Below are 20,726 nucleotides of genomic sequence, written 5' to 3'. Positions count from 1 at the left end.
AAGCTGATGCCGTCTTCCCGCAAAAGTCTCTAAAAAGACAGGGGGTTGATACGTTGGCTGCAGCCATGGCAAGCCAGCGCCAGCCCTAATTGGTGTTAAAGCACGCACTTTTTCAGGGGTGCAGATGCGCAGCCGGGGTAGAGCAGGGGTTCGCTTTTGGTGAACTCTGGGAACCGACGGGGGATGCAATCCTGGGCTGACCCGAGCGGTAAATTTCGAGGTGATAGGGCATTTCCGGACATTTCCTAGTGAGGACCGTGCCCCTGGCGAACTCGAGGGAAAGAAAGGAAACGGGCCCCACTGTGCCTCGCGGCTGCCACAGACGAGTTGTTGATGAGGCGAGGAAGGCGAGGAAAGTGCTGGGGAAGCTTCAAAGCTGGTGCCTGGGGCCCCTGCATCGATCAAGAGTTTAATTGCGTTGCTCCAAAAAGGAACTTCGGTCCCCCCACAAGGCTAAAAATGGATCCTTTCCTTCCTCGGCATGCGCAGGAACCCGCACCAACGGCAACCCTGAGCTTGGGTTTGCCAGCTGCAGCTCAGCCATTTGCAACCCAACGACAGTCCACCGTCCACCAAGCCTTCCACAGTCACAACGGCGCCAAACATCGAAATCGCAAATTCAGGACATCAAACGGAAAAAAAAAATAAAAGGCCACAACCCACCACACCCTGGTCCATGCATCTATCCCATGTCTTCCTTTGACCCATGACGGATCTGTTACGCGTGCTCCCGCACTTCCCTGTCGGGCAGTTCGCGAGGCTGATTCCTGTGCTTGAGAAGCATGCTATCTCTACGAGCGACCTCTTGACCTTGGAGGCAGCTGATATCGGGAAGCGGACCCACCTGCCACTGCTTGATCTCAAGCGCTTGTGTGGTGCCGTGCTGGATGCCCTCCATGCAGATCTCGGCGTTGCAAATCCGGGTCCGGAAACACGTGTCCGGCAGCCGCCAGCCGAGTCCGGCACTGAAGCGGGTCCCGAGCCGGATACCCCGGACCGGCCTGCTCCGGAACCAGGTGCACAACATCCACCCACTAGCGAGCTGAGGAATACGGCCGCCTCCCTCTCTGCGCAATGGCAGACTATCAGTACGCTTGATCCTGACTTGGACCGCGCCCTGGGCGGCGGCATCCCGGCCGGTTACGTGACCGAGGTGACCGGCGAGTCCGGCGCCGGCAAGACCCAGTTCCTGCTCTCCCTCCTCCTCGCAGCCCAACTCCCGCCACCTCATGGCCTCGGCCGCCCGGCGCTCTACATCAGCACCGAGGCTCCGCTGTCAACCCGGCGTCTCGCCCAGATGCTCACCGCTAACCCGTTCTTCCAACGCTTGCCCCCTTCGCAGCGGCCGTCGCTCGACAACATCATCAGCACCGTCACTCCAGACCTCGAAAGCCAAGACCACATTCTGAACTTCCAAGTGCCCGTCGAAGTCGAGCGGCGCGGCATCGGCCTCATCGTCCTCGACTCGGTAGCCGCCAACTACCGCGCCGAGTTTGAGCGCTCGGCTACCTCGTCGGGGGGCAAGCATGGCTCCAACATGGGAGCCCGCACCACCGAGCTCGTCAAGCTAGGCATGCACCTGCGCGACCTGGCACAGCGACACAACCTCGCCGTGGTCGTTTCCAACCAGGTGGCAGACCGGTTCGGCGGGGGTTATGCTAATTCCAGAACCCCCGCCTCCTCCCTCCACCAGCACCAGCACCCCAACCCAGGGCTCCGCCAAACCCAAGAATCCCCCCTCGCCACCCGCAGCCGGCCCCCTCCCCCCAGCACCCACGCCGCCAACGACCTCCTCGAACCACCCTCTTCAATCCCCCTCCCCTCCAGCCACCCCCAACAACAACCACACCAAACCCAACCACAACCCCCCTCCACAAACCCGCACTTCCCCCAGCATCAACCCCCCCAACCACCAACACACCCCGCCCTCCTCCTCGACCACCAACAACGCTGGTTCACCGGCTGGGGCGACGACCTGCTCGCCCAGCACGCCCTCAAGACCCCCGCGCTGGGGCTGGTGTGGACGACCCAGGTGGCGGTGCGGATCGCGCTTTCGCGGCGGCCGGCGGCGCATCGGCTGCGGGGGGTAGGGGGGGTAGGTGTGGGTGTTGGGGGAGGGGGAGGTGTAGGGGGGTCGAACTGGGAGAGGCGGATGAAGGTTGTTTTTGCGGCGCATGCGGGGGAGAGTGGGCCTGGGGTGAGGGGCGCGGTGGGGTTTGAGGTGTGGATGGGGGGGTTGAGGGCTGTTGGGGAAGGGGGTGATAAGGCGGGTGGAGAGGGCGAGGGTGGGGGTGAAGAAGAGGGTGGTGGGGAGGGTGGTGAGGAGGGTGGGTAAGATCTTGGGGAGGGGAGGGGAATATGAGAGGATGTGAGAGGATGAAGTGTGGTTGGGGTTCGTGTCCCCAGTCATGGGAAGTCAAGGGGAGGGCGGAGACGGAGAGTGGATGTTGCGAGATGTGAGCGTAAAAGCGGTATGATATTGTTGGGCTATACGGCAATATTGGTTATCCGGGAACTATTGGGGCTATGAATAACTTCTGGAGATATAAACATGAATTCAGGTTTCCCGGGAGCACGTGTCACACTTGACAGCAGTTGAACGCCGCCAGCATCACAGACGGCAGACAATCTAAAGACAGACAACCTTTGCAGCTTATTTCCATTCTTAGCCGACAACTCCCCGTCCAACTCCTTGATTTTCAAGCGCCATGCTAAACTAGAGAGCCACACCCAAACATCATGCATTAAACAAAAAATGGTCCCCTTCCCGAACGCCAGCCCCCTTCACCCTTTACCTTGGATGAGGGAACTTGTCCTCCAGCTGCATCCTCACACCCACATTCATACTGATGAGCTCCTGCACCAGCAGCTTCGCCGCGTACGGCATCGTCATCTGCGTGACCTGGCTCGTGCTCGCACACGTCTGGCAGAACCCCTTGTACCCCAGCAGCCCGCACCGCTCGCAGATGTCGACCTGCGTGCCGTCGGAGCTGATCATCAGGCGCTCGAGCAGCAGCTGCGACGCGCCGTAGGCGATGAGACAATCTCTCTCCATTTCTCCCAACCGCAACCCACCGTCTCGCGACCGACCCTCGGTCGGTTGCCTCGTGAGGATAGCCCGGGGCCCGCGCGACCGCGAGTGCATCTTGTCCTGCACCATGTGCTTCAGGCGCTGATAGTAGATGGGACCGTTGAAGAGGTATGCCTCGTGTGGCTCCCCGGTGATACCCGAGGTAAAATAGTCCTTCCCTTCCCATGAAAACCCGTGCTCGACCAGAACCTTGCCCATCTCCTCAACGGGATGTGAGCGGAACGCGTCACCGAAGCCGTAGTCGCGCTCGCCGGCGACGACGGAGGCCTTGCCAGTTAGGCACTCGAACAGCTTGCCGACCGTCATGCGGGACGGGAAACCGTGGGGGTTCATGATAATGTCCGGAACGAGGCCGGAGTCGGAGAAGGGCATATCTTCCTGGTCGACAATAATGCCGACGACACCCTTTTGGCCGTGACGAGATGAGAACTTGTCGCCGAGCTCCGGACGGCGGGTTTGGCGAGTTTGGACCTTGACGATGCTCGTGTTCTTTTCCGTATTAGAGATCATCACCTTGTCGATGTACGCCGGGTCGGGGATGCGGTAGTTGATGGCGGCCGGGCGGAAGTCGTCGGACCCACGGTCGCTACCAATCCCAGTCGAGGTCTGATCAATCGGCGTCTCCTTCATGATCATGGTCTCGCCCGAGTGCACCCGGTAGCCCACGACAGCAAGCCCGTCCTTATCCAGGCAGGCGTGCTTGGCGATGGTATTGCCCGCTTCGTCTTTCTGGATGCCTCCCAGCCTGTCTTTCCGCCCGTTCGGGTACTGTTGCAGCTCAGCCGTGTACTTGCGGAATACCTGACAGCGCCCGAAACCGCGGTCGCATGACGCCTTGTTCAACACGAGGGCGTCTTCGATATCGTAGCCCGAGTACGACATGACGACAACAGTGGCGTTCTGTCCGGCCGGGAGCTTGTCGTAATGAATAAGCTGGATCGTTTTGGTGATGACCATGGGGCGCTGGGGGTAGACGAGCGTGTAGAGCAGGGTATCGATGCGGTTGAACTGATTATACGCAATGGCTCCTATGGCTTGCTTACCCATAGCGCATTGGTAGGTGTTACGCGGGGACTGGTTATGGTGAGGGAATGGGATGAGGCCGGCGACCGCTCCGAGGATCGTGAAGGGCTCAATCTCCATGTGGGTCGTCGACTGGTTGACGTCGTCTTCCCTGATGGCAATCAATGCGTCGTTCTCCTCGTTGACATCGAGGTATTCAATGACACTGCCTTTGAGAAAGTCGTCAAACGTTGCTTTCCCCATCTGCAACAGCCTCAAGTGCTCCTTCTTGAGCTTCGGCTTCCCGTCCTTGACGATGATGTAGGGCCGGCAGATGCGCCCTTCGTCGGTGGCGATGTGAATTGCCGAGAAATGCTCGTTGATGTGAATTCCGATAAAAGGAGAAATGTGGCCGCGGCGACGCGTCGTCTTGAACCGCGATGCGAACTCTTTCGGATGTTTGGTGATAGCGAATGGTGTGCCGTTGACGTGGATCATATAAGAGCCCCGTTTGTGCATCTCAGTTCCTGTATACATTCGGATCGGCTCGACTCCGGGGATTAGACCGAATATCCAGTTCTTGACCGGCTCCTCCTCGGCGTTGGTGGTAATATGTGTCATGAGCGCCAGATTCTTGACCAGGCCGCAGGCTTCACCTTCTGGAGTGTCGGACGGGCACAGCATACCCCACTGTGACGGTTGGAGGGCTCGAGGGCCGCTCACTTTCCTCGTCTTCTCGAACTGACTGCTGATACGAGTCATCATGCCCAGAGCCGCGATGTAGCTCAACCTGCTCAAGACGTGCGTGACTCCCGCGCGGTTCATATTAAACCGCTTGACATTCCAGTTCCCGCTCTGGATGGCCCGGTTCAACCCTTGCGTGATGTATTGGCCCTGACTACTAATGGGGCCTACCGGGTCGTAGGCGGATGTCCGGTTGGGCTTCTTGAAGAAGTATTCCATGTTTCCCTTCAAGCCACCGACAAACATCTTGAACATGTCTTCAAAGAGCAGAGATAGTAGCTGCCCGGCCAACTCCAACCGCTTGTTGCCGACGAAGTCGCGGTCGTCGACGAGTTTAGGGTTGTGAGCCGCCATCAGGACACGCCGGACCATCATAGAGATATATATTGATTTCGGGTAGAAGTCGAGATCTTCGATGGTAACGTGGGCAATGATGATGTTTGCCAACGCATCCAACCCTTCCTCGACCGGGCTTCGGCGCGGTGCGGCCATTGATCGCCCCTTCTTGGGCCCTCCCATCTTAACCCTAGAGCCCACGTATTCTAGGGCCTGTTGTTGCGTGAACACACCGGCCTTGGCTGCCTCTTCAAAGTTGATAAGGAAATCGTCCTGGTATCGCGCATCCCCCCCCGCCACAACCTCCATGATTTCGTAGTCCGAGAGCCCGCCGAGAGCCTTGAGAACGATGACGATGGGAATCGGCTCGACGAGTACGTTGTGGTTGAGCACGATGCGATCTTTCTTGAGAATGACATAAGTCTTAGACTTGCGCTCGTGGGTTGAACTTGTGACGGAGGCCGAGACGCCGCCCGTTTTCTCGTCGGCTTCGACGATGACACGGTTCTTGCTGAGCTGTTCCTGGATGAGGATGACTTTCTCGGTTCCGTTAATGATAAAGTAACCGCCGGGATCAAGAGGGCATTCGTTCATAATTTCCATTTGGGCGTTATTCGCGCCGCTGAGGCAGCATTTCGCGCTCTTGAGCATGACGGGTATCCGGCAGAGTGGGATATCTTTCCGGACAATCCTCTTTCGGTCGCGCGAGTATGTGATATCGACAACGACGGGGGCGGCGTATGTCATGTCCCGGAGGCGGCACTCCATGGGGGTGACCTCATCGCGGGCCTTGAAATCGGTGTAGTCATTGCGGGTGGGGGTACCGACGCGGATGTCGGTAAACTCGAGCCAGAAGTCCTTCTCTTGGTCGCTGCGGATAGAACGGTTTGCCTTGACAATGTCCTTTATCTCCTGCTCGACAAAAAAGTTGTAGGAGTCGATGTGCTGCTTGACGAGACCTGCCATTCGAAGTTAGCAACACGCGCCCGCAGAATTCCGCAAATCCCGTCAACCTCCTCCCAACAGCTTTCAATGGGGCGGTGACTCACCTTTGACCTTGAGAAATGCTGGTAATAACTGATATTTATCTTCCTTGGTTGATATAGGATCTGTAAGACTCTTGCCGTTGTAGAAGGGCTCTAGCAGCGCCTCGAAGCCGTCGTCGATCGTACCCATCTTGGCTGTTTGGTGGTGCTGTGGAAGCCGCTGGGGCTGCAACTGGCGCTGGCCAAACAATTATTTTTTTGCCCCGCGACGGCACTGATCTTATCGGGCGATAAGCCCCAGCAACGATGGTTGGGGACGGCAGATGACCCACCTCCCCACCTACCTCATCATCAATCACATGGAGTTCACAGAGTCCAGAACCGCTTTTGACTTGGGCAACGACCTGGAACCCCTTCTGGCCGATACTTCGTGCTCCAAAAGGACGTTGAAATACCTACATACCAAAACCATCGAGCAATGCAAATCAAGCAAAAAAAAAGAACCCCCGGGTAAAGCGGTTTCCATTTATGCAGTCGATTGGACCTTTAGTCGAAATCCCACATCTGGAGTCCGGTTGCTCAACATTGTATTGTCCAGCGAGCCAGCTTAGTAGTGGCGGGCTTGAAGCTCCGAAAAGAGAAGGCAGCTCTGGATACCTATGACCCCGCCGTGAGCCGACCCCTCATCCCGCATTCTTATTCCAAAGCACGAAATGAAACGCAATTTGAATCATCCACCCGCTTTTGTTCCATAAACAGAGACATTAAGCTATGATGTCGATTTCTTGTTGGTGTGCTCGGCTAGGGAGCTTTAAGCTGGACATAAACAATGAAACTCCAGTGTAACGATTCCCAGTGTGCTAGTCTCCAAAGGCAAGGCTTCCACCACCTGTTCATGTATGTATTACCGATAACCGGGTGTCCTTCCCGTGAATGAAACGCCCCCAGCTGCAGATTTAACGCCCGAGGCAGTGGGCTTGCGCCATGGAATTGGGCTCACCGACTCTTACGCAGCTACTGCTGCACGCTGCGGGGTGCTGCCAGTGTTTGAGTGTGGGTGGGGTTGGAGAATGAGGCTGACCCTTGGGTAAGGTAAGGTGGTTGGCTGGGTGGATGACTAGGTCCCGCTCTGGCCGCTTCTTTGTGTGTATGTTCAACAGAGTGCTAATTCCAACGAAAAGAAGTGGTCTTGTCTGTTCTTAAACCGCCCAAGGGACGGGTCTAAGAAGATGCGAGTTGAGTTAGCGTGAGGTGGTTGCCTTTTCTCTCTCTTGATAGCTAATGATTAAACTGAGACTATCGTTATTAACTCTCCAGGGCTGGAGGGGAGGAGGCAGGTTGCCCTCCTGCATCACATGTCTGTGGCTCAAACCGCATCCGTCAGTAGAATAAAGAAAGGCCTAACTATCGGGGGTGCTGAAGCACTGGCAAACTGGCTTGTAGTTCCGTAGCCGCGTTGCCTTTACCGCTAAACCCAAACAGCAACCCTTCCGTGCCTGACCATCCAAAACCCAACCTCATCTGAGAGAAGGCACACATGATGGGAACCGGAACCGGGAGCTCGGAACCGCGCCTGGAGCCGGCCATAGATGGAGCCTTTGATGGAGCCAAAGGCCGGACGACTCCCGGCCAGAAGAGCGGACGTGCAGGTCCTCTGCTGCCAGAAGAGAAGGGACTTGAAACTGGGCCCGCGACCAAGGAGTTCTCTGCCACACTTCCGGGGGTTCCAAGCCTGGGCCTACCCCCAACTATCACGACAGAGCACGAGATGCTAATTCCCAAGAAGCTCGAGGTCCTTGGAGTCGGGGGCAGCAGCTACGTCTACAAGTGCCACGGAGACCTTGCCTATAAAGTAAATGTCACCGAGCGCGAGGTTGACCTGATGACGGCGGCGGGCGATTGCGCCATCACTCCCCTCTGCCATGTGTTGGCCAAGATAGACGGCGCATGGTGGCGGCGGGGGCTGATCATGGAGCTCGCCACGCCCTTTGATTTCAAGCTCGTGCCGGCCAAAGAGCGTATGGCCGTCAAGGACGAGATGGTCAGCCTCGTCGACCGCCTTCACAGCAGCGAAATCGGTATCGCCCACGGCGACATCAAGCCCGACAACTTCCTGCGTTGCCACGATGGCAAGCTCCGCCTGTGTGACTTCGACTCGGCCTGGCTGCTGGGCGATGATGAGGTTGAGGACTGGGAGGGTGGCGTCAGCGACCGATACTTGGCCCCGAGCCGCGGGTATCCGGACACTCATGGCCCGCCCACGATCGTTGACGACAACTATGCCCTGGCCATCTCCGTGTGGGAGCTCTTCACGGGGAAGGACGCGTTGATTGACGAGGATATAGAGGATGCGCTGATGGAAGGCAAGACAGTCGATCTGGACGAGTTGGAGGACGAGGATGTCCGGACCTTTGTGTGGAAACGGCTGCGAGACGGCGGCGCGAAGGTCCCAGACCTCGTTCCTGCACAGGATGGTGGCGGGAAATAGCATGCAAATCTACACAGATAGCAGCATGGGAACGTTCGGGCCCGGACAACACCAAAGTAGGCGGCCAGGAGGAGGGAGGGTTAGCGCTAAAGAGACTAACGGAGAAAAGTCACTCACCGTCCTAGTAGACGGCCTCTATAATGACCTAGTTAGATTGCTTGCGTATATATCATGCGCCTCATGAATCCATGATATATCCTAGAATCAGGGTGGGCTCCACATTGACTCAATCGGATACAATACATCGCGATTCAACTCCTCCCTCCACTTGGAGTTTAGTGACGCTCGCGGATTGTCTGGGGGAGCCAATGATCTCGAGTTGACTCAAGATAGACGCCAACAAGAATTCGGTAACTACCTGGTAAGGTATTGGTGGCATTGTTCGCGAAAGTTGATGAGCCTTGGTCGGGGATGAGCCCGGTAGGAGAATCCATTGGTGAGTTCGACTGGTACATTTTACATGTGTTGTTGCATTTGTGTAGTCGGCAATCGCCTCCAGATCCCATCTCCAAGTATGAGGGTATCAAATGCCATCAGCTCAAACAGGCTAGGTACGTACCCCAGGTCGGCCGAGCATTGGGGCGGGTCGGCTAAGTCAGCACTTGCGGTTCTGTCAAGTGCCAGGCGAGATATTGCTGTCGTCACCTCGGATGCTGTCAACCACAGAATGAGTTTTGTAGGGGTCACAACATTGGCCGGTCATGATTGTTGAGCTCTCATCACCTCGGATGCTGTCAACCACAGAATGAGTTTTGTAGGGGTCACAACATTGGCCGGTCATGATTGTTGAGCTCTCATCAGACCCCCACTCCCCCGTCCCGAGTCAGATTGTCGACAATCCCTTGAGTCTCTCGGAAAAGGACTTGTGGAATCAGCCGCCAATAACCTCAAGGTTGTACCGAGATCGACGGGGTCGGCTGTGATACCCTCCGTGCGTCTCGTCGGGCAGAGAGGTGGGGCAGCACAGATCTGTCGCAGAACCAGCTCTTCGCATTGGCTATTTGTGCCTTTCGTGGGTAGCGCGCTTGCCTTTCAGCAATTGGCCCCTCCCCGAGTTCGGGGATGTGTCGACTCAACCAGTCAACACAGAACGCTCTGTGTGTGGATGTTGAGAAAAGGGGCTGGGAAGGCTGGGTGCTCGACATGTGCGGGCAGGGATGGGAGCTCCACACGAGGACCCCTGGTTGTAACGTTCAAAGAGGGGTTGCGGCCCGTTGGCGGCGGGGGAAGCGAGGATGACGAGCAGAGGATATCTCAAGAGAGAGCCCCCAACTTGTTTTGTTTGCTGGCTCTGGAAGGAGTGTGCACAGTGACGAGCAGCGTGGGCGCAGGCTCCCCGAGATCGCCTTGTGGCCAACAACTGGTCTCTTAAAACACTCGGTCGGGGCCCAACTAGTCGGGCCGTGTCGACGTCGATCCGGAGGCGTGTGCTGTTCATGTTTGATAGTCAGATTCCCGTTGAGTCGGTTTCGTAGCGAATACTGCGTGAAGTCACAAATCCGGTTAAATGCAACACCGAGCTCCTTCGGCACGGGGGCGCCGTTACTGGGTCTTCGAGTTTGGGGTTGTCTTCAATGTTTTCCCAGTGCTTTGAGACAAGCGGACAACATCCCGCGACGTTACCACCCTGTAGTTGCATCAAAAATAGTGAACTCGCTGTGGGGTGGTCATGTTTTGCCATGCTCCATGACACCTTGTTGAAGGATGCGGAACACGAATGTCAGATGCGCCGGCAAGCGGCGGGATCAGGGAGACCCCAACTTGTCAGATTGGTGAGCCAAGCCGAGACGGAACGTCCATGTTGGTGGAGCCTCTCCCTCTTCCACGCTGGCTTCAACTTCCGAGCAGACGGACCCCTCCTCCGACCAACTCGTCTCGTTGGTACATCATTCTTGCTCCAAATCATGCCCTCGCCTGTCGGTCAAAATTTTAGCTGATCTCCACACGTAATGGAGAGGAGAGAGGGCTAGAGGGAAGCATCCCCCATCCATCGAGGGATACTGTCGAACCCGGCCCCGGGGCAGCGCAACGCAACCCCCTATCTGGGACGTCCAAACTCGGTACTGTGCATCTTGCTGCCGCCAGCGGCAACCACGAAAGGCTGCTAGTCACAACGCAACATCCCACATAAATTGCCATGCACGCGCATGGGCCGGGTCCGAACCTGGGGAAACACCTGCCTGTCTTATACCCGCCAGCTCGTTGAAGGCGAGGTGAGACGGTGGGGGGAACGGGCTGCAACCCACGAGTCGGTGTCACAGTTGCTTGGAGCCGGGCTTGACTTGCCTGCTACCGTCCTGCCGTGCTGCCACCCCATCCGCCCCATTGTGGCCATGCCCGTACACCGCTGGTTCCCCGGGTCACCTGTTTGTAGATATTTCAGGGCGGCGATATTATCCTGTCAGCGCGTGTAACACTCGAGAGGCGGCTTAATCGCTGTTTTTCCCCCCCATATGCACGGCGAGAAAGAATGGCGACGGTTGAAACCTCTGAAGAATATCACTGTCATGTCAATTGACATGCCGAGCAAGCACCCCCGCGTTACCTACTGTGTACTTGGTAGGGATGCATGAAGGGAAGGGAACCTCCGGTTCGTGTGCTGGGCCTGCATGTTCCTGTTCTGATCAGCGCGGGCGACATCGCCTCTTTATAGCTGGAGGCGAATGCACATACGAATTGGCTCAATACCCCGGTAGGGCAGAAAATCCGGGGTTGCCGGCTTGGGCAGCAAAAGGCAAGGCGCCGCTGTCGTCGACCATGCAACCCTCTCGTCGCGCCGTCTCGCCTGCGCAGTCGGTTGCTCTTTCTCATCTGTCATCTGTGGCCTATCCCGCAGCATTCTCGAGTCTCCTCCCCCACCTCTCTTCTTTTTCCTTTTTTGTCTGCGAGCCGCTGGAGGCGGGGCGCCTCGAGGCTCTCATCCTGCATCCTGGAAAGTACTTTGTACGCTCCAAGTACCCGGCATAGGAGTCCCGTCCGGACTTGCATGGCGGGCCACCTATCCACGCACCAGGTTTGTTGATTTGGAGTGCGTAAAGTCCACCTGACAGGTGTTAAGCACAGGCGCAGGAACAGGGCGAAGACCCACAGCACCTGGCAGCCCAATTGAGATGGAAGGGTGGGGGGATGATGGACTGATGTTTTAGCGCAGACGAGCTTGGGCCCTCCCCCCCAACCTGACCTAACCCTGAGTACCACCTAGGCCGCTAGGCGTGCTAGGGCCAGTGACTCGGGCTGGCTTGGTTGCTCCAGGTTCTGCGCTGCCAATGGTCCGTCCTCTAGCGCCTGCAGGTAGGCTGTTCCATAAACCGAACCTCCACCCATGGCACGCGGCGCTTTCGACCTGCCTTCTCTCCATCCCACGCTCTTTTGTATTACTGCTTCGATCCCCTTTACTGTTGCGCCTGGTCTCCAGGACGTAGCGTGTGCCAACAGACTTTGTTTCTCTAGGTCAGTGCATGTCTCCTTTGCGCTCTTGCTTGCATGCCGTACTTGCAGAGCTTTTCGAACTCCGAGTCTGTCGCGAAAGAGTGAGGCGTGAAACGTGAAGCGGGAACCGCAAGAGGGGGGCACGGGCAGTCGATGGCTGGGAGGCGCCATGGCGACTCGGCACAGCAACCACCGCCAAACACGGAGAGCTTCGAAGGAGGATGGACAATCGAGAGACTCCGAGGTCTTCGTCGCGCTTCCTGTCCATGCCTTGCCTTGCTTGCCCCTCTCGGCCCTCCTTTGGTCAGCTACTGCGACAGGCTGAGGGGGCGTGCCCGCAAATCGACTCGAGCGTCGGACTCCTCCACCGTCCAAGTCAGACTGCTGACCGCAAATCCTTTCCAGACTTATAGGGAAGATATACCGCCGTCCAATTCGCGCTCCCCGTGTACGAAGATTGCTGTGTAATAGCAGAGGGTAGCCCGGGATGGACGACTTTTTCCGAAATCAGCAGAGTCCCCGCGCCGACTCCCAAGTAACCGGCAGCGGCGCCTTCGTTTCGCCGCCACGCAACGGCAGCGGGCCTCTGCTGCCGCGCCGGTTCACCACTGACTCCGGTCGTGTACCAACATTGTCAACAATTACCACTATTCCCCGCGTCGCCCCCGAACCGCAAGACTTCGGTTCGACCACGGTACGTTTTGGGAAATTCGGGGATAGATGTGGTTGAGGAGTTGGCCGCTTGCTGTTGTTGTTGCTGCTGTTGCTGCTGCCACTGCCGCAGCCGCTGCTTCCACCGCTCCTGTTGCTGCCGGTCGCAGATTTATGACATTGGGCTGACAATGGTTTGCGGTAGGCTATGCACAAAGTACAATTGGTATGTGCCTTCTTTTACTCCACGATGCTTGGCCTGGCATTCTGCTAGGGCGCGTGGAGACCATTGCCAGGGCACATGGGGGATCGTCTTGCCTCAAGAAGGCTGTCGTAGCCGCGAGCCATGAGCATACCCCTAAGAAGAACAGTTAGCTAACGTTGCCCGCAGCTAGAAAAAAAGAGGTTAGATTACGAGCGGCTTCGGGAGCACAGGCGCCGCTTCGAGGCTGAGATCCACAAACTGGACGCCCAACAGCGGCTAGAGGAGAGGGAGCTTCATAAGATGCAAGAGGACTTGGCTACTCGCTATGGAGGGCATCAGTCAGAGCCGACAACGCCCCCGGAGTACCGCGAAACCAGCGGTTTCCCTTCCATCTTCTCCAGGCCGAATCGTTATTCCACCTCGAGTCTCGCATCTCCGCCAGGTATCTTCAACCGCCCAGGTCGGTCCGGCTCGCTCCTCACCTCGCCGCTTTCCGGCACTCTGCCATCCCGATTTCCCTTTGACGACCCGTCCCACTCAGTGCCGAGCTCAAGGAGGAACAGTGATGAGGACGAGAAAGAGGAGGCGGTTCGTCAGGATCCCACAAGCCATCGTTCAACCAACGCGTAAGTAACCTTGTTCCTTCCATTGTTCGCAGACCGTGGAACGCTGCTCCGCTCAGCTGATTGCGAGCAACAACATGCGTCAGCCGCCCCTTTTTATTCTTTCATGAGATTCTATCAAGCCCTTCTTTCTCCCTCCTCGAGACCGGGCAGGTATTGTTGGGGATCCACGGCCCATTTCATCCCAATTTATTTGAATTGGGTAGGCTTGCACAATAGGGCAGCCGGGACTGGCAGCCTTTATTCATACCAACCCTTTCTCTGCTTTCCTATTGTTACTCATCGCCCCATCGCCGGCCTGTTCACCCACCATTCAACGGCAGGTAGGAGAATAGCATTGCGCAGTTTCCTGCGCCCTCTCCGCTGAAGGGTGACCATCACGGCCGTCCCCATTTTCCTTTGCCTTCTTTGAGAGCTGCAAATACCTATTTATACCCCCCCATCTTCACTCATCCCCATACCCGCTCTCAGCCTTCGACTCTTTCTTTCCCGCGCCTTCCTCTTCTTCCACAACGCCTGCAAGCCAAAGGCATCTCCATCAAGTGATACGGTTACGCGCGTTGAGGCTTTTCCCCAACTCCAACCACTGACGCCCCCATCGTCTTTGGTTTCGCACACAACAGTAATATTTTCTTGCGGCAAGGCCGACCATCGAGGCGAACTCGGTAACTAACAAAACATCATTTATAGACTCAACCGATATTCCATGCCCGTCACCCGGTCCCGGACCTACTTGACCGATATTGGCCTTGAAGACAGCAACAACACCACCGGTTTTCTGTTCGGAGACGAGGACTCGACCCCCGCAGAGGCTAGAACCACTCCCACGGCCCAAGTTGGCAATTCGGACTCGTTCCCATCCTTATTCCGGCAGCAAGCATATCCAAGCATGGTGAGTTTGCATCCTCCTTTTGTTTAGTTACAGTCCAGCAGTCCGTCTGGCGCTCGCTCCCCATTCTTTGCCCTCCCTTTTTCATTTCCGTTATTTTAAAAAGTTTCCTGTTTCTGTCATTTCTGTGCAAGTTCCAGAAACTTGGGTTTTTTTGCACCCGAATTTCTGTTCTAGCAGACTGGCGTTGCAGTTTCACTTTTTAGTCCCATATCCCCCCCCATCACCGGAAACAGTTGCCTCCCCCACGACTCAGCACTTGCCATTCAACATTTTCAACTCGCATTGTTCTTCCTCTCTCAATTAAACATTTGCGAATTGCATTGTTGTATCTGCTTTTCCACACCACACCGGCGTTGCTTTTCGCTTTTCGCACCCAAATTGCAAATTTTTTACATCTTGGCTTTTCCCGCCAAAATCTTCATTGTCATCAACTCGCCGCATCTCATAACTGCCTTTGGTTTTTGATCGGCCTGTTAACATTTTACTTTCTCATAAGACTTCTGCTTCTTCCGCTGCCCCCGACCACGCCCTCTCTCAAACCTCTGGGCCCGAGCATCATCCCTCAAACGGCTGGAGCAGCATTAACAAGCATCGCCACCAGCAGAATATGTCCACCATGGGCCCCACCCAGCACAACGGTGGTGCCTCGCTCGGTTCGCCGTCCGAGGCCAGCACCATCGCCAACACCCGCCCGGCCAATGTCCGGCACTCGATCGACGGTATGAAGCTCTTCCCGGAGACTACGACTACGGCAATGGATGCACCGGCTACCTCGGTTGTCTCGGCCCCCAATGCCCACATCATGGCCTCCCCTCCGAAGCTGCACCAGTCCTATTCGGCCAACGACGTGCCGACTGTTAAGCCCAACGGCACTGCTGGTCTGGGGGTTAACGCGAACAACCACGCCCAGCAGCATTTCCACAACCACAATGCCAGCATCGGCCGCATCCCCCACGGCGCTATGGCCGGTCGTCATAACCGTGAACTCTCGTCGGACGCCTCCGCGGCTAATGGCCGTGAGTCTTCCAACTACCCCTCCATCACGTCGACACTGCACGCCAACGCGGCACCGTTCGGCCCTACTCCCGCTCAGTCCCAGCACTCTTCTTCTGCCTCGGCGCCGGCAGTGACCGCGCCCGGCCCCGGGATGCCGTACCAGTACTTCCCCCCGAACACCGGCTACAATGCCATGCCCGGTCCCACCCCCGCTGGCTACAACTCCCTCCCAATGCTCATGCAGAACATGGCGGTTGCCAACGGCAATCCTCCGCCCATGTATTCGCAGCAGAACTTTACCGGCTACAACCCGCTTTACAACCAGGCGCCGGCTCCTCGCCCGCACCAGGACAGCCAAGCACGCGTCATTCAGAGCCGTCGCCAGATGGACAGCGAAGGTAAGCCCTGCCTCCCAGGTCTCACGTCGCCCGTCCGCGTATCCCACAGTACTAACCTTCTTTTCCATAGCCATGGCCCGGTTCAACAATCTGCCGCTTGAACAGGTTGGCGGCACCATCTACTCTCTCTGCAAGGACCAGCACGGTTGCCGCTACCTGCAGAAGCAGCTGGAGAATCGCATTCCGGACCAGATCCACATGATCTGGCTCGAGACCAACCAGCACGTGGTGGAGCTCATGACCGACCCCTTCGGCAACTACCTCTGCCAGAAGTTGCTCGAGTACTGCAACGATGACGAGCGCACTGTCCTGATCCAGAATTCCACGTCGAACATGGTGACGATCGCCCTGAACCAGCATGGTACTCGAGCCCTCCAGAAGATGATCGAGCATGTGACCACGCAGGTTCAAATCAACCTGATCGTTGAGGCCCTCCGCAACCAGGTCGTCGAGCTCATCCAGGATCTCAACGGAAACCACGTCATCCAGAAGTGCCTGAACAAGCTCAGCGCTGCCGACGCTTCTTTCATCTTCGACGCTGTTGGCAAGCACTGCGTTGAAGTTGGCACTCACCGCCATGGTTGCTGTGTCCTCCAGCGCTGCATTGACCATGCCGACGGCGCCCAGAAGATTTGGCTCATTGAGCGTATCACCGACCATGCCGTCACCCTAGTGCAGGATCCCTTCGGCAACTATGTGGTCCAGTACATCATCGATCTCAACGAGCCCACTTTCACGGAGCCCCTTGTTAAGCAATTCCAAGGCCGCATCGGCATGCTTTCCAAGCACAAGTTCAGCTCCAACGTGGTCGAGAAGTGCTTGCGCTGCGCTGCTGAGGAATCCCGGGACATGATCGTTACGGAACTCTTGACCCCCGGCGAGATCGACCGTCTGCTTCGCGACTCGTTTGGCAACTACGTGATCCAGACCGCCCTCGACTATGCGACGCCCATGTCCAAGCACCGGCTCATCGAGGCCATTCGCCCGATCCTCCCCAGCATTCGCGCAACTCCCTATGGCCGCCGCATCCAGGCCAAGATCCAGACCCACGATACCCGTACGGGCCCGAACAACACCGGCCAAGTGCTACCCACCGACCCGGCTGGCGGTCAAATCTCGATCCGCCCGACCCACAACCGTGCCATGCTCAATGGCGCCTCCATTCTCGCCACCGGGGCTTACTCCAACGGCGGTCACGGAGCGAGCGGCATGTACCCGAACAGCTCGGTTATCGCCGTCCCTGCTCCCCAGAGCCAGGGGCCCCTACAGGCGCCGCGTCCACAGCAGTTCCCGCCTCAGTACAACGGCCCCATGGGGAACGCTGAGAACGGCGAGGCCCAGTGGGTCTAAGCATAGCGCTCGCCCTACGCTCGCCGCTTCCGCGGGGCGGCGAGACTGGGGCTTGGTCATCCGCGTTCTTTCCTGTCTTCTCCCCCCTGCTACATTAGCTACGAAAGGCATCATCAAAATGCTATGACCGTCACGACCTTTTCCTCCTCGCACTGTTTCCACTAGCAACGATTGGCACGGCATTTCGGGTTTTCTCACGATGCAACACGGTATTCACTAGGCGACGGCGAAAAGTAACCATCGAGCATAAGCACCTCCTCGGGAATTATGGCCCCATCTCGAGGAGGCCCGCTTTGTTGTACACTACCCGCTCGATAGGTACGAGGCAGTCGCGACGGCATAGAGGGTTCTGGAGCGTAATCTTCTCCCCGGTCTTTCCATTCGTCATTTCGGTCTTCGGTTTTCTCTGCTTTCTTTTTCGGTCTCTTCGGTTTCAGACCTTGATCCTCTCGGATAACTTTATCCCAATCTCAGCCAAATCTCTGCATCTTTCCCCGTCATTTGCATCAACAATCATCTCGACAAGATATTGCAAAACCGGCCAATTTTTCGGGATACAGGGCGTGCTAGCTGCTTTGGTCAGAGACTCGGGCTGTATTTGCGCTCTGCGTGCCATTTTCCCCAGGGCGACGCATCGTCTTCGTTCGATTTCTCAGCGGTTGGCTGCTGGGTCTCCTCGGTCATCACCCCCATATCCTATCACCCATACAACTGTTCATCAGCCGTCAAATAGCACCGTCTTTGGCCATCGCGGACGGATCAAATCCTTTGAGGATTTGCAAAGGCAACGTTCGGGTTCGGGTTTGGGTTCTGGATGTCTCGGACGGATTTGTCACCCCTGCATCCAGCCCCTTTTCTTTCTATCGACGGGCGTTTTACGGTATCCCTTTGCTTCCCACATTTGGCCTCGGCGTTTCTCTTCTACACTATCTATGCTGCCCCACTAGACGCCGGTCTGTGGCAGCACCTGAATTCGGTGGATTTTCTTTCTTCTATCTTTGGTTTCTTCTGCTGCGGTCTCGGCCTCGCGCCCGAGCGGTTTCTCTCCATCCATTTTCGGTCTCTGGGTCCGGTATTGGGGGAATCAACCCGTTGTGGAATCGGTAGACCTCGCGCAGTTGGTGATTGATTTCTCGCGGGGAACGCGATGGTGGTCGTTTTGACCGGCGGTGCTACTGCTGCGCCGTTGCCATTCAGCAGCAGCTTGGTGGCGCCTGGCTGGCGTTTTTTTCACGCTGGTCGAGCCCGCCTTGGTTTGCCTGTATTTAGAGGAGAGGACGCAAAGCAAAAAGTTGCATTTCTATATTTTCTCCTGGCTGTGATTGCCGTGACCGCCGTGATATGATTCTGACTGATTTACGGGTGCTTGGGCCCCCCCAACAACATCGTGTGACTGACTGCTCTCGTATTAACGCATCAACATGTGCCGTCATGGAGACCTCGCCGTTTAAAGTGACCAGCTTCAACAGTGAGACGATATTTCCAAACGAGAACACCTAACCCACTCAGCACCTCCCGTTATGGTACTTGAAACTGCCATCTCCCTTCTGGCCAACACAACTAAATAAACCTTTGCTCGTTAAACCCCCAAGGTCTTTCCGCTCATAGACACCAAGGGGAGCTGTGCACTTATTTGGTGGCTATCTCCCTCTCCTAACATCTCTCTATTTACCTGTTTGTCTACCTTCCCCAGCTTCTAGACCTACCACCTCTCTCCATCGACCTATTTCCGCCGATGGCTCGCTCCATGAACCTTGGGATGTTTGCTGGGTCCGTGACACAAAATGTCCACAGCATTTGGCGGTCGACGGTGTGTATGTGTTATCGGGTGGGTAGGGGCTGGTGTGGGATTGATCTCCAGCTGGGAAATTTGGAAGTAGGCAAGGGGGGCGGGCAGTCACTGGCTACTAGAAACGAACCCCAAGAGCAAGCGCTCGAAGGGTGGAATCGTTGGCTCTTGGAACGGACGGATCGGAGCAAATACGCCCTGGTCCTTTCTTGCGGGAACGGCCTTCAACGGCAAGGAGAACAAGTGGGAGAGCACAAGGCACAAGGATCGTCAACGGGGACAAAAATGGGAAAAGATCGTTTCAAAAACCAACTCCAAGCCGGGGAATCACAATGCCATTCATAAACGCAGAGGTCGCGGACAATTATCGTAAGCACCACGCAGGGCACCCGTCCATTCCTTTTTTGCTCAGCTAAACCGAATTCACCATCCCAATGCTCCCAGATGCCAGCATGACGCTGCTTGGCCTCGCCGTAATACCCAGGCGAGCCAGCCTGTCCGATATGCCGCTCCACTGCACGAAACAGTAGAATAACCAGAGCCAGGACACCGTTAGAGGTGTGGTATCCGTCACGGTCGTCTGTGGCGAGACGTTTACCGGTAACGCCACAGGGACAGGGTGTTGTGGCGCTTCCAGGTCTTTCTCCGGCCAGCGCGGGTCTTGTTGTAGCGGTGGCCCTTGTTGAGACCACGCGACTTCTTGCCGGTGGCGGTGAGGCCACGGGACTCGCGGTGCTTGTGGACGGGGTTGACGATCCAGTTGATGCGCGGGTCGCGGCGGATGGCCTTGTGTTGGGGGTCGACCAGGATGACCTCGAAGTACTTGTAGGTCGAGTCCTGGTTGATCCAGTAGGAGTTCAGGACGCGGAGGTTGGCGCAGCGGCGGCCGACACGCTCCTCGGCGGTCGACTTGAGCGAGCGCTGGTACTTCAGCTGGTTGATACCCTGGTTGGTGGGCTTGCCTGAGTGTTGGAAAATCGGGTCAGTTGTCCGTTCCATTGCTCCAATGTGCGATTGCCCCTCATTGTGGCATATGGGTAGTCCTCACCGTAAGTGGCACCCTTGGGGGCAGGGCGCTTGCGGCCACCACGGCGGACACGCACACGGTAGATGACATAACCCTGCTTGGCCTTGTAGCCGAGGCGGCGAGCCTTGTCGGGGCGGCTGGGCCTCGAAGCGCGGTGGATGACGTTCAACTGGCGGAGCTATATTGATGCACTCTCAGCAAATGTTCAACGAGTGTATAGCAAGAACGGCGCAAGTTCGTGGTTCCATTTTGACGTGGATCCCGGTCTGGAAAATCGAGTCCATCGTCGAGGAACCACCACAAGCGACCGTCCACAATCTCGAGGGTGCGTTAACTAACCTCCCAGCAGCGAACCCGGAGAAGGAAGCAGACGACATCGCTCTGCTTCTTCTTGGAAAGCTCCTCGAGGTACTTAAGGGCACCCATTTTGCCTGTGCAGTCTCGTAGGTTAGTACCTCGTCGCCAACGGGTTCGGGCAATAAAAACGGAGGTTGAGAAAATCAACAGCCGTTAATAGTGCCGTCGTGAACTTGAAAATCGGAATATACGCACCGGCCTGGAATTCCTGGTGTTAGTAGGGTGAAGGGAAAGCCGCCAAGTTCGTGAGAATCGAGAGAACAAAATTTCGGGAACTCTGCAATTGTGGAAAGCGAAAGCCCTAACCGAAGGGCTGAGTAGCTAATCCTGTTTTGGACTAGTGGTGGCCCGTGCTCGGATTC

The 20,726-nt window shown here is 56.7% G+C and overlaps 5 protein-coding genes across 5 annotated transcripts; 3 read left to right on the top strand and 2 right to left on the bottom strand.

Moving 5' to 3' along the window:
* Positions 1–508: 508 nt before the first annotated feature.
* Positions 509–2,460, top strand: F5144DRAFT_609748 (P-loop containing nucleoside triphosphate hydrolase protein; the record flags this gene model as incomplete). Its single annotated transcript, XM_066791638.1, has 2 exons — positions 509–2,095; positions 2,407–2,460. Exons 1-2 carry the CDS (start codon positions 707–709, stop codon positions 2,458–2,460), a joined length of 1,443 nt encoding a protein of 480 aa, XP_066646388.1. The 5' UTR covers positions 509–706.
* Positions 2,316–6,399, bottom strand: F5144DRAFT_618513 (uncharacterized protein). The gene is made up of 2 exons (XM_066791922.1): positions 6,223–6,399; positions 2,316–6,132 (listed from the first exon to the last, which is right to left on the bottom strand). Exons 1-2 carry the CDS (start codon positions 6,347–6,349, stop codon positions 2,792–2,794), a joined length of 3,468 nt encoding a protein of 1,155 aa, XP_066646387.1. The 5' UTR covers positions 6,350–6,399; the 3' UTR covers positions 2,316–2,791.
* A 1,300-nt stretch (positions 6,400–7,699) lies between these two features.
* F5144DRAFT_544961 (kinase-like domain-containing protein) lies at positions 7,700–8,647 on the top strand (the record flags this gene model as incomplete). Its single annotated transcript, XM_066787331.1, has 1 exon — positions 7,700–8,647. The coding sequence occupies one exon, from the start codon at positions 7,700–7,702 to the stop codon at positions 8,645–8,647; it is 948 nt and encodes a 315-aa protein (XP_066646386.1).
* A 3,916-nt stretch (positions 8,648–12,563) lies between these two features.
* On the top strand, positions 12,564–17,191 carry F5144DRAFT_484008 (armadillo-type protein; the record flags this gene model as incomplete). Its single annotated transcript, XM_066785415.1, has 6 exons — positions 12,564–12,770; positions 12,933–12,953; positions 13,119–13,558; positions 14,246–14,447; positions 14,944–15,841; positions 15,912–17,191. The coding sequence occupies 6 exons, from the start codon at positions 12,564–12,566 to the stop codon at positions 17,189–17,191; spliced, it is 3,048 nt and encodes a 1,015-aa protein (XP_066646385.1).
* Positions 17,192–19,093: 1,902 nt separating this feature from the next.
* Positions 19,094–20,581, bottom strand: F5144DRAFT_561786 (60S ribosomal protein eL15). Its single transcript, XM_066788274.1, has 3 exons — positions 20,347–20,581; positions 20,029–20,185; positions 19,094–19,942 (listed from the first exon to the last, which is right to left on the bottom strand). The coding sequence occupies exons 1-3, from the start codon at positions 20,431–20,433 to the stop codon at positions 19,575–19,577; spliced, it is 612 nt and encodes a 203-aa protein (XP_066646384.1). The 5' UTR covers positions 20,434–20,581; the 3' UTR covers positions 19,094–19,574.
* Between the last annotated feature and the right edge of the window lie 145 nt (positions 20,582–20,726).

The sequence above is a fragment of the Chaetomium tenue genome, assembly GCF_020726465.1.
Source record: "Chaetomium tenue strain MPI-SDFR-AT-0079 chromosome Unknown F5144scaffold_2, whole genome shotgun sequence".
In the NCBI taxonomy this organism is placed as follows: Eukaryota; Fungi; Ascomycota; class Sordariomycetes; order Sordariales; family Chaetomiaceae; genus Chaetomium; species Chaetomium tenue.
This window is presented reverse-complemented; position numbering and strand designations above follow the sequence as displayed.